Below are 13,781 nucleotides of genomic sequence, written 5' to 3'. Positions count from 1 at the left end.
GATTTCTCAGAATTTTTAGTATTCTATTACATATTGTGACTTCAGAGTAGAATAAAGCATAGATCATTTATCACACTTATTTTAATATTGAATTTCTTTAACATAACGAAATGTTCCCTGAATCACATGTTAGTGATATCTGTTGGGGCTATCTTATAGTTGAGGTTCTATGGATTTTTAAAATAAAGGACCTTTCCCCCTCTTAGTTATATGAACCATGCTTACAGTGTGTATTATTCTATCATTTAGATTGATTAAATAAAACCTGGAGAAAGGAACACGAAGTCACAGGACTTATCTATGAGATGTTAAGAGTTCCATTTGAAATGACATTGATATGGACATCTAAAATCATTGTCTTTCAACATTAAACTCACATTCATCAAGGCAATTCTAACTCACAGTAACCTTACAGGGCAGAGTAGAACTGCCTCTGGGTTCCAAAGGCCCTAACCCAGTGATTCTCAACCTTCCTAAGGCCACGACCCTTTAATATGTTCCTCATGTTATGGTGACCCCCCAACCATAAAATTATTTTCATTGCTACTTCATAACTGTAATTTTGCTACTGTTATGAATTGGGGGATCCCTGTGAAAGGGTCATTCGACCCCCAAAGGGATCATGACCCATTGGTTGAGAACCGCTGCCCACAACTTTCTGGGGCAGAAATGTTCACCTTTTTGCTGTGGAGTGGCCCTGGGATCTGAAATGTTAGTAGGTTTGGCTCAGGCATACACCTCCACACCCTCAGGGTGACCTGCTTGAACAATATGCACTTCTTACATTCAACCTATGCATCCTAGCACTCTCTCATCATTGCCTTTGAGTGGATTTTTAAAATAAAATGTATCACATATATCAATATATACGTATATGTGTCTTGGTTTTGTTTATCAACTTAACTACATGTTCAGCATCAGGCACTATGGCATGGACCGTGAGTATCTTATATAGGAAATTATCGGTTTTAGGGGGAAAATGAGATAGTTATAGCATTCTAATTTTAATCCACCTCATTTTGTACCTTATTCATCATTTTGGCAACAAGCTGGTTTATTCTAGTCAACTTAAAATGACTTGGAGACATTGGGTCTATGAATTTAGAGGGATGCCTGGTGGTGCAGCAGGTTAAGCAGCCCAAAGCTATTAGCAGAAGCTATCTGCTCCCATAAAGATTTACAGTCGTAGCAAATCTGTGGAGCAGTACTCCTCTGACGACGAAGCTACTTACTCACTGACGACGGACCCGCGTTGTGCATAGTTTGTCATCTATAACGTAAGAACAGCGACAGTTGCTTTGCCGGGACTCTAAGGGTTAAGTGTGTGGCTTTGTAAAGAGCTTAGAACACTGCCCGTCGTGTCAACCGGTTGCCATTGAATCGTTTTCAAGTCACGGCGGCCCCACTTGTGTCACTAGAGAACTGTGCCCCGCAGGGCTTTCTTCTTTTCTTGTTGTCTAATTCTCAGACATTTTTATTGACATATAATCCGCACATCATACAATTTGGTAGTTCAATCATTTAAAAAGAGTTGTGCAATCATCGCCACAATCAGTGTCTTCTTTGTTATACTCATTGTCGTCAGTCCCCATTACTGTGCACCTCCCCTGCCACACCCACCAGCAGCCCTGCATCTGGTTACTGTCTCTCTAGAGTTGCCTTTCCTGGGTTTCACGTACAGAAAAGCATGCAAAAAAGCCCAAGCAAACCCAGCAACAATACCAGAGGAAAACCACAATAGAAAAGAAAGCAGAAAGTATTAAAAACTAGAGCAATTTAAATGAGCCAACGGGAAACGAAATGATAAGGTGTTAAGTTTTAACACAGAGGCATCTGCGATATTCCACTTTGCAATTCACTCTGCAGGATCGCAAGGCTAGTCACATCCCTGATCTGTGATCGAGGAGAGCCACTGAAGGCTCGATCTCTGTGCATTTCCCCCCCAGCCCCCCCCCCTTTTTAGAAAATGGGAACATCTTAAAAATATTAAAAACTAAAGCATATTTAAAATAGGTCAAGTGGGGGCTCAAAGGATAAGATATTATATTTTAGCCTAACTATATCTTCACTAGTTGCTTTCATAATGCTCTCTGTCCACTAGAAAGACTGCTTCCACTGTTATTTATAATTTCTATAAATTTATAGACCAGGGGTTTTCAATGTAAGCTCTGTTACATTGTTACATTCACTCCTTTGGATTTTGCTGCTTACAGTCCTTGCATCACACAAGCTGTGGGGTCTCTCCCACGTGGGCTTACCTGACACCTTATTAGGTGGCTGCTTGGTCGGAAACAAGCCTTTAAGACCCAGACGCTGTTCTTCCAGGTAGCCGAGCACCAGGTGGTGTCCTCAGCACACTTTTCGATCGCACCCAACCTTCAGTGATCTTACAAGGGGGAGCATCAAGCAGGACCATGTCATAAGATTAATTTTTCTTATATTGGGACTAGAATTATTGCAAGCCCAAAATCTATTCTTATGTTTATAGTTCATATATGTCTCTGGTTCACTTTAGAGACATAAAGTTATGTTGGAGAATATTATCAATCATCCCCATGGGGCATAGGATAGTTCTATAGATAATGCCATTAATTTAGTCAGTGGTATAGAATATAGAGGAGTGTTGAGAAATGAAATTATACAAGTATAGGCTGACTAATAACCACAATACATTAATTGTTGACTTGTATTGATTAAATTCTTAAGTGACTGGGCACTATTTACCTAAACAATAGGGGTTGGTGATAGGGAAAAACTTTCAATAACCTTCATTCACAAAGGCAGAACCACGTCTACTAGATGAATCCACAGCGCTTTCGATGGCTGATTGTTCATAAGTAGATCGCCATGCCATTCTCCCAATGTGCCTTTCTTGTGGTCTGTAACCCACAATCCTTTTGAGTAGCAGCTGAGTACATAAAGCTCATAATTTTAATGTTTTCTTTAAGGAATGTGCATATTGCTGTTAGGTGTTGAGTTATATCAGCCCTGTCTACAACAGAACAAAACACTACTTGGCCCTGGACCACCCTCACAATTGTTATTAGGTTTGAACTCATTGCTGTAGCCACTGGATTAACCCATATCATTGAGTCTTCCTCATTTTTTTTGTTTTTGTTTTTTTGCTGAGCCTCCACTTTATCAATTATGTCATTCTCCCGGGATTGGATTCTCTCTGAAAATGTCCAACATATATGGGACAGCATCCTTACTTCTAAAGAGCATTCATCCAAGATTGATTTATTTGTTCTTCTGGCAACTCGGGGTGTATTGATTGATTGCCAACCCTATAGTTCAGTGATCAATTCTTCATTCTTCCTTATTCATTGTCCAACTTTTGCAAGCATATGAGGTGATTGAAAATGCCATGACTTGGGTCAGGCACATCCTTCATCCTTAAAGGGATATTTTTGCTTTTTAATACTTTAAAGAGATCTTTTATAGCAGATTCTTCAATGCAATTCAATGTTTGAGTTCTTGATTGTTGATCCTCTGGGCATTTACTATGGATCTCACTAAAGTGAAATCCTTGACAGCTGCAATATATTCTCCAGTTATCACGATGTTGCTTAATCCACTTGTAAGGAGCTTGTTTTCTTTATGTGGAAGTATAATTCACAGTGAAGGCTTTTATCTTGATCAATCTTATTTCAGGAATACCCTATCTTAAAAGAGTTCTTAGCTAGTAAGTTCCTATTTTTAAACCCTCTGTCAATTCTTTTGGACATTCTTAATTCTATTTGATTAAGGATATTTCTGTTTTTGAAAATAGGTGATTACTGGATTGACCCTAACCAAGGAGTTGTTGAAGATGCAATAAAAGTATACTGCAATATGGAAACAGGAGAATCATGTATTTCAGCAAATCCATCCAGCATACCTCGTAAAACTTGGTGGACCAGTAGATCCCCTGACCAGAAACCTGTTTGGTATGGTCTTGATATGAATAGAGGATCTCAGGTAATTTCATATATCTACGTAAAATTGTATTCACCACTTCTCACTATTTCATTTTAATGCTTAGTTAGAGATGGAGTCATGGTGACACAGTGATTTAAGCCTAGATCTGCTAGAGCAGTGGTTCTCAACCTGTGCGTTGCGACCCCTTTGGGGGTTGAATGACCCTTTCACAGGGGTCGCCCGATTCATAATAGGAGCAAAATTACAGTTATGAAGTAGCAACAGAAATAATTTTATGGTTGGGGAGAGGAACTGTATTAAAAGGTCACAGAATTAGGAAGTTGAGAACTACTGTGCTAGAGGATGTCAGGGGTTTGAACACATCGGCTGCTTCACAGAAGAACGATGTGGCAGTCCCCTTCTGTAGAGATTTCAGCCTTCCTATATAGGACCGATTTGCTCTGTGCTTGGAGTTCACAATTATTTGGAATCAACTTAATGGCAATGGGTTTGGCTTTGGGTTCTCTGAATGCTAATTTTTAATAGGGTTCATTTTGCTCTATTTTTTGGAAATTATTTATTCTCATTAGTTGCAAATTCAATATCATTGATAAAGTTTTACTATGCATTATATTAATATAAATTTTGAATTATAATTTTATTGATGGGCTATAGAAGAACAATTTTTAAAAATATTACTTCCCCTAATGTGCTAGTGGGTTTCAAAAGTTCATGGATAAATGGGTTCAAGATTATGGAATTTTTCCACGAACATTCATAGAATAATAATTGTTATTATTACATCACTTTGTAAACTTTATAATATTGTTAAATGCAAGACTTTTGCAATTGAAACTACTTCTCACTTATCCACGTGGTTAGGTTCCAAAGACCAAGTCATTTCATGAAATTAGCATTTTGCATGAGTCAGGGCTGTCCCTTGTCTTTGGCATCAGTATCCCAGCCCACCTCCTTCAGCCTCAAAGCCTGCTGAGTTTGCCTGTGTATCTAGGGATGACTGACTCTATACCCCCCTTTCCCAATACACCTTCTGCATTACCACAGAGCCTGCAGGGATTGGAGGTTTGGTTATGGTGTTGCTCACCATCTATCACCTACCGGCACTCACCATGGGTGGGGATCTCACTTGTCCTTCCCTCACTGCTCACCTGTGGGTGGGGATCCTACTCCTCCTCTGGCTGACTAGCCTCGTGTCCTTATGCCACTCCCTTCCCTCTATGTCCCTTCTTTCCTCCCTTACTGATCACCACATACATTCGGGCCTCCAGTGAACACCCCCTTCATGTTGTTACATTGTCACCCTGCATCCTCCATGACCAGACCAAATCACTAGTGACATTGGCTATTTTGAGTTAGGCAGCCATAAGGTTTACTCTGCCTAGAATCACAGGGTCAAAAGGAATGGCATCACATCTGTTGTCCAAAGGGACACACAAGATCTGACTTGAGGTACAAAGCTGTCTCTGCGAGGCCAATATAAATCCTCATTCAAGAAAATCTAGTCAATACAACTATTATTCAAATGTATACACCAACTACTGAAGCTACTACTGAAAAGCCTGAAGAATTCTACCAAAATTTTTCATTCTAAATTGATCAAATATGCAATCAAGACTCATTGATAATTATTAGTGATTGGAATGCAAAATTTGAAAACAAAGAAGAAGGAATCGTAGTTGGAAAATACAGTCTTGGTGATAATGAAACTGGAGATTTGAAAGACTAACAACTTGTTTATAGCAATTGTCGTTTTTTGACAACATAAAAGGCAGACTACACACATGGGATTCTCCAGGATGGAATATACAGAAATCAAATTGACTACATCTGTGGGGACAGACTGTGGAGAAGCTCAATATTAGCAGCTAAAACCGGGGGCTGACTGTGGAACAGATCATCAATGGCTTATATGTAAGTTCAAGTTGAAGCTGAAGAATTAAAACAAGTCCACGAGAACCAAAGTACAACCTTGAGCATACCCCACCTGAATTTCATGAACATCTCAAGAGCAGGTGTGATGCATTGACACTCATGACAGAATACCTGGTGAACTGTGCGATGACATCAAGAACATTATACATGAAGAAAGCAAAAGAATTAAAAAGTCATTGAAAAGACAGGAGAGGAAGAAAAGATCAAAGAGAATGTCAGAAGAGATTCTGAAACTTGTGCTTAATTTTAGAGGAGCTAAAGTAAATGGAAGAAATGATGAAGTAAAAGAGCTAAACAGAAAATTTCAAAGGACAGTTTGAGAAGAAAAAGTAACATACGATAACAAAACTTACAAAAGACCTAGAGTGAGAAAACCAAAAAAGAAGAACCTTAAACAGAAAGAACTCAAGAAAAAAAAATCAAGCCTCGAGTTGCAATATTAAAAGATCCCATTGGCAAAATATTGAATGATGCATTAAGTCTCAAAAAAGATGGAAAGAATACCCAGTGTTACTGTATCAGAAAGAACTGGTCAGCATTCAACACTCTCAAGAGGTAGCATATGAGAAAGAACCAATGGTACTGAAGGAGGACGTTCAGGCTGCAGTGAAGGCATTAGCCAATATCAAGGCTCCAGGAATTGGCAGAACACCAATTGAAATGTTTCAACAGGCTGATGAAGCACTGGAAGCACTCACTCACCTATGCCAGTAAATTGAGATGGGAGCTACCTTGTCAACTCACTGAAAAAGATCCGTATTTCTACCCATTCCAAAGAAAGGTGACCCAAGAGGATGCTAAAATTATAGCTCAATATCATTCATATCACATGCAATAAAAGCCTGCTGAAGATCATTCAACAATGGTTGCAGCACTACATTGACAGAATGGGATTCAGAAGGGGACGCACAACAAGGGATATCATCCCTGATGCCAGATGAATCTTGGCTGAAAGCAGAGAATTCTTGAAAGATGTTTACTTGCATTTTATTGACTATGAAATGCATTTAATTTTGTTCATCAAAACCAAACTATGGGTAGCCTTGAAAAGAATGGGAATTCCAGAACACTTCATTGTGCTCACATGGAATTTGTACTTGGATCAAGAGGCAGTTGTGCAAACCGAACAAGGGTATACTGTATGGTTTAAAATCAAGAAAGATGTGCATCAGTGTTGTATCCTCTCACCGAATTTATTCAATCTGTATGCGGAGAAAATCAGTAGAGAAGCTGGACTATATGAAGAATAATGCAGTTTGTTAGTCTGGGTGAACTAGGGAAACAAATCCACAGAAACTCACATGTATAAGAGAGAGTTTTATATAAAGGGTAAGTGTACATTAAGAAAGCATCCTAATCCAGTGCTGTCCAAGCCCATATGTCTGACACCAATCTACAAAGTTCTCAATCTCACAAGACACACGCAATGACACCGACTGCAGGAGGAAAGCTGAATTAGTGATTGTAAGCATCTCAGCGCTGGCAGGGGTCTTCATGCAGCTGCTCCAGCACCCAAGGTTGCACCAGGATAGGTCCATGTGGTTTCTCCTCAGGGATGTCTTGCAGAAAGTGAGCCTTGCCAGCTGAAGTAGGGAACTGGCTAAGGCAGCTTCACCCTGGTCTGACCATCAGAAATCAAAAGATCTGAGAACTAGAAAGGCAAGGTTCACCAAGCCATTTATCTCTCCACCTTTCAGTTAATCCCACATGTGTTTATCGGCCAGGTTGGCACAATAAACCTTAACTATCTCGTGCACCATCAGGATAGGAGGAAATATTATTGATAATCTACACTATGTGGATTGTACAATATTGCTTGCTGATAAAGATCAAGGATTGCAGCCTTCAGTATGTATTATGACTGAAAACCCAAATCCTTACAACTGGACCAATAGGTAACATCAGGGAAAAGTTTGAAGTCGTCAAGGATTTTATCTTGCTTGGATCCACAATCAATGCTTATAGAAGCAGCAGTAATGAGGCCAAAAACACATTGTATTGGGTAAATCTGCTGCATAAGACCACTTTAAAGTATTGAAAAGCAAGGATGTTACTTGGGGACTAAGGTGTGCCTGACCCAAGCTGGAATATTTTCAATTTATTCATATGCCCTGGGAAAAAGGCAGGGCTTTCTACTTGCTGCAAACAGTTACAGTCTCAGAAACTCCCAGGGATAGCTCTACCCTGTGCTGTAAGGTTGCTGTGAGTTTGCAGCTACTCGATGGCAGGGAGTTATATATACATGTGAACATTAGACATTAAATTAGGAACACTGAAGAATAATCAATGAATTTGAATTATGGTACTGGCAAATAATATTGAAATTACCATGGGCTTCCAAAGGAACAAACAAATCTGTCTGGGATTTGTGCGACCAGAATGCTCCTCGGTGGCAAGGATGCTGAGACCGCATCTCACCTAATTTGGACGTGTTCACAGGAGAGACCATTCCCTGCCAAAGCACATCTGGCTTGGCGGAGTAGAGGCACAGTGAAGAATTAGAAGACCCTGGACGATTGTGAGGGAGTCATTGGACCATGCCGTGTTTCGTTCTGTTGTGTAGAATCAGTACGGGTGTGAACTGACTTGACAGTACTGAACAACAACAACATCACAGGGGTCCACACCCTTGAAGGTGCTGCCTGAGAAATTTTTGTGAGTGCCATGAATGCAAAATGTTGGATAACGACATAGTAAATGAGGAATAGGCATATATGAACTCTATTAGTATTTTTCTAAGACCCAGATTCAATATTCAGACTCTGGTCTGAAATACACCAAATTTTTTTTTCAGATTTTTTTTTTGACAGCTTGCCTCTTTGCTATTTTCTCCCACCTCTGTGCCTAATCATTGGCCACCATTCATCAGGTTCAAAATAAACCTAATGTGAAAGCATTATGAGTATGGGTATGATGTGCTACAACCTACAATTATTTAATCAGTGGAGAATTTGAAAATTTAAATGTAAATGGTTGAAATAATAGTATATTTGTTAATGTAACATTATTTGACAAATTCAAATGGGAGGATTTAAAACAAAGTTCACATAGAAAATGAATAGGAAAGAATCTTTGGGGTATTATATTTCATTTGAAATTTTGCTGGCCAATAAAAATGAATAATTCATATTTTCTATGAGTACAAAAGGTCTTAAAAAAGAAAAGTTTACAGAAAAATTTTATTATGTTTCATTTCCATTTTTCTGAGAACTTTTACCCTATATATAGCATTTTGGTGTAAATATTTCACATCAGTACTTTCTGATTCTTATAATTAGCTAGAAACCCTAGTTGCACAGTGGTACAGTGTTGCACTGCCAAAAGCAAGCATTTAGTTTGAAACCACCAGATGCTCTGTAGGAGAAACATAGACTTTCTACTCCAGTAAATAGTTAAAGTCTCAGAAACTCACATAGGCAGTGTGTTAGTCGGGGTAGACTAGAGAAGCAAATTCACAGAGATTCATATTGTATAAAGGAGAGGTTTATATACAAATTGAGAAAACATATCAGCCAAGTCCAGATCAAGTTCATAAGTCTGATATTATTAGCCCATATGTCTGACACCAATCTATAAAGTCCTCTTCAGACTCACAAAACACATGCAATGATGCTGAATGCAGAAAGATCACAGGCCAGTGGGTGGGAAGTCTTGTAGATCCAGTGGCATTGTAAGCATCTCGGTGCTGGCAGTGGTCTCCATATGGCTCCTCTAGGTTTAGGGTTCTGCCTGCATCAGGGTAGGTCCATGTGGCTTCTCCTCAGGGATGTCTCACAGGGAGTCAGCCTTGCAGTAGAAAGTCTCCAAGGAAGTGAGCTGAGAGAGAAAGATGTCTCCTGCCTCCAACGAGGAAAACTCAGATTTCCCAGAATTCTCAGGAGAAAGCCATGCCCACACAGAGACCTCACTGGTTATAATTGGATTGACAGACTAGACTCCACCCCTTCACTCTTAATCCTCTCAAGTCCCAAATTGACACCAGATTATGTAACTACCGCAGATAGTTATACTGTGACATAGAGGATCACTATGAGTTAGAACAGACTGAATGGCAGTGAGATTTGGGTTTTTTTCTTTTTAACAATTAGCAGTACAAATCTTCAGTTGTTTTTGATGCACTTGAACATCCACACTAATGCTCAAATATGTAACTTAAAATGCAAATAATATTCAAGGTTTTCTTAAACAAATAGAAAAATAGATTTGAAAATATTTAAGCTTTCTTTGGCCAATTGTAATGATTATTCACTTCTTCACCTCTTATTGGTAGTAAGGAAAAAGTTTTTTAACTGTGCATATGTATAGAAATGTTAAGATTCTTTATTAACATATATATATTGAAGGGATTAAAAGCCCTTCAATAAGGCATGTAACAAAAACTCATTTTGTTTTTCTAGTTTGTTTATGGAGAACACCAGTCACCAAATGCAGCCATTACTCAAATGACCTTCCTTCGCCTCTTGTCAAAAGAAGCTTCACAAAACATCACGTACATATGTAAAAACAGCATAGGATACATGGATGATCAAGCGAAGAACCTTAAGAAAGCTGTGATCCTCAAAGGGGCTAATGACTTAGAAATCAAAGGAGAGGGCAACATTAGATTCAGATACACAGTTCTCCAAGATACGTGCTCTGTAAGTATTCTTTGATCTGAATCCATCTAGTTCAGCGGTTCTCAACCTGTGGGTTGCGACACCTTTGGGAGTCGAACAACCCATTCACAGGGGTCACCTGGTTCATAACAGTGAGAGGGTCACCACAACATGAGAAACTGTATTAAAGGGTCACGGCATTAGGAAGGTTGAGAACCACTGATCTAGGTGAAGACAGAATTTGTTTTTGTTCAAAATACTGCCATGACCGTTGAGGTGGGGAATATTACACTGTGGGCAAGCACCGCAGCAGTGTGTTTTTAGTTGTTCTTTAGTGTAAGCATGAATGAGCATTATGTATGAAGTGTGTAAGAGTTTCGAACACAGAACAATGAAGAACGGGCAGAATCCCGGGGGCCAATCCTGTTCTGTAAACTCAAATGGTTCTCTTACCCTTAAATTCCTTATGTGGTCATAGTATGTGCTTTAAAATAGCTTGACCCAAAGACACATAATCTATCTAAATATTTTTTTCTCTCTCTCCTGTCTTCCACTTGCAAATATCTAGATTTAGAAAGAGGAAAAATACCAAACAATGCACTACCATTCTTTTTGTGAAAAAAAAAAAAAAAAAAAAGACAGATTTTTATGTTCTTAGTGACAATTTGGGAAGCTACAAAATAATAAAAGGCATGTTCTCAACTTAGAATGTGAAAGAAATGCTCTCTTGAGTTGAAGCGAGGCTCTACAGAGCACTGCTTTCTTGTTGCCCATATTGGCTGGGATGTTGCTATCTAACACCTTGCTTAACGTTTGAACACACCATTAACCCTTTGCACAATTACATTCTAGAAACGAAATGGAATTGTGGGCAAGACTATCTTTGAATATAGAACACAAAATGTGGCACGCTTGCCCATCATTGATCTTGCTCCTGTGGATGTCGGCGGCACAGATCAGGAATTTGGCGTCGAAGTTGGGCCAGTTTGTTTTGTGTAAAGCAACCGAGATACATCAACAATGGCGCCGACGACCACCACCACCACCATCAGTGACCACCACCATTCACCAGAACTTTGACTGTTCGAAGTTGATCCTGAGACTCTTGAAGTAATGGCTGATTCTGAGTCAGCATTGTACATATGATCTTAAGTGCCTGGCCTCCTTTTCCTTCAGAATATTTATTTTACTTACAGTCCTCAAGTTTTAAGTGATCTAAAATATTTTTTCAATACAGAAGTTTAGGTTTAAGATGACCAATGAAAACGACCCCCTTTTAAGAACAAAAGTAAACTGATTGAATAAATAAATCTCTGTTTTCTTCCATTTATTTCAACATAATGCACAAGTTGCTTAGTGTTTATGAGGAAATCCTTCCTCCTGGCAGGTAGCTTACAGAGTGGGGCACAAAAAAACCACAACACATGCGTATTTTGCTTGGCTGCAGTTTGAGAAATAGAAAGTGGTACCTCTTTGACCACTTACTCCCAGATGATCAGTGAAATGAAAATGTTTAAGCTTGTGAGTAAAGCCCACATGGATGGGAGATACAATATTGTATACCTGATCGAGATTCTTTAAAGAGAATCTTCTAGAAAATTACTACATCAGATTCTCATGGTCTTACAGGGAATATTTTGGTAACGTGAAATTTCTGGAGAAGAAAGTGAAATAATTTGAATTTCTTAAATATTTGTGAATTCAATTTAGTCTTCTTTCTCATTCAAATGTAAAGGTACCTTTTCCTTCTTGACTCAATCTATCAGTATAGATAGAAGTTACACATATATATCATTGAATACAATTATAGTTTCTTGATTAAGAAGACATAGAATCCAAATAATTTACACAAAAAAATTTATAACTATAGATTCAGGACCAAAAATTGAGACTACTCCACATGTACTCTCTCATCATCATGCCTATAAAGGAGAAAAAGTATTACCGGCTTAGAGGTGTGGCACTGACTCTAAGCAAACATAAGAATGAGACCATATAGACTCTGAATTTTCACAGACTAAAATGACCCACAATTTCTTAGCATGAGCTACCTCATCTCTAGAAGCTGGGATGAACTTACTATTCTTGTTTTTATAATAGTTACTAAAAGGTGCTATGATTCTATTATTATTACAATACTGGAGATAAGCAGGGCTAAAAATTATTATTATTATTATTATTTTCCTTTAATGATGGTGCTAAAGTTCCTTCTACAAAATTCTTTACAAATAAAGATGGTTTCATCAATACCAGTTGTGAAAATATGACTGTTAGACTTCCTGTTTCTGAGAGAAAGAGCATTGTTCCAGTGCCTTTTCCATGTTCATTTGTCATACTGTATCTGGAATGTTTTGTAATACTAGCATGTTTCTTAGATGAGAACATGTAGGACCCCTTGTGTCTCAAAGTTTTTATGATTTTTCTTAATTGCATTTGTTGGCTCCACTTTTATCTTTTCTTTTAAAATAAACAGCTGGGACCATCCCAAAGGACAAGCCACGCACACAACTTTAGTCATGTATCTCTGCAACGCATCAAATTAAATGCATGCTTTTGTCATGTCAATGGTTTCTGTTTTTGTGGAATTCCTTTGAACATTCCCTTGCTCTATTTTATTTCCAATAGTGAAAAGAAAGGTGTTGTGATCATCTTTGTCATTTGTTTTAATTATAACATAAGAAAATGCCCTTCATCATGTACATGGTGACTTTTTAATGAAGATCTGCCTGCAATATCACTGACAAAGGTGACACGGGACTACTTATCATTGTTCATGCCATTAAAAGTGTGAGGGCGGTGGTGTTTGTTAGGGCCCTCAAGTTGGCCCCAACTCATCTCTCTATGGCAGAGTGAACCTCTGCCGGGTCCTGAGCCATCCTCACAAATGATTTTGTGTTTGAGCTCACTGTGCAGCTACTGTGTCAATCTATCTCATTGAGAGCCTTCCTCTTTCTGGGTGCCCCTCTACTTTACCACGCATGGTGTCCTTTTACAGGGGCTGATCCTCATTGAAAAAGGAAGAAAAGCAATTGCCTCTTCATTGTTGATAATAAAGCATGTGTTGTATAGTGGATAGCGTATGAATCTAACCTAAATGTTTTCAGAGTTGTATTTTCTACATTTATTTTGCAACATCATTGTTTTCAAAATTGGTGATTATTTCAGATCTATATTTTAAAATTGAGTTTTTTATATACCTGAAGATATTTGTGATTTTTGTTTGAACTAAACATTTCTTTAAGACCAAACTGTACAGGGGATGCGAGTTCACAGAGACAAATTAAGAATAAATGGCATGGCATACATCATAAAGACAATAATTTTCAGCTACTG

The 13,781-nt window shown here is 38.5% G+C and overlaps 1 protein-coding gene across 1 annotated transcript in view; it reads left to right on the top strand.

Moving 5' to 3' along the window:
- Positions 1 to 13,093, top strand: part of COL5A2 (collagen type V alpha 2 chain) — a 170,518-nt gene extending 157,425 nt beyond the window's left edge. The window contains exons 52-54 of the mRNA XM_004701485.4: positions 3,773 to 3,960; positions 10,251 to 10,490; positions 11,301 to 13,093. Of these exons, the coding sequence (XP_004701542.1) occupies positions 3,773 to 3,960; positions 10,251 to 10,490; positions 11,301 to 11,447 (575 nt within the window). The 3' untranslated portion in view covers positions 11,448 to 13,093. The remainder of the gene's footprint in view (positions 1 to 3,772; positions 3,961 to 10,250; positions 10,491 to 11,300) is intronic.
- The last annotated feature ends 688 nt before the right edge of the window (positions 13,094 to 13,781 follow it).

Source organism: Echinops telfairi, unplaced genomic scaffold (assembly GCF_000313985.2).
Source record: "Echinops telfairi isolate 266 unplaced genomic scaffold, ASM31398v2 ScPeMD7_3;HRSCAF=10, whole genome shotgun sequence".
Lineage (NCBI taxonomy): Eukaryota > Metazoa > Chordata > Mammalia > Afrosoricida > Tenrecidae > Echinops > Echinops telfairi.
This window is presented reverse-complemented; position numbering and strand designations above follow the sequence as displayed.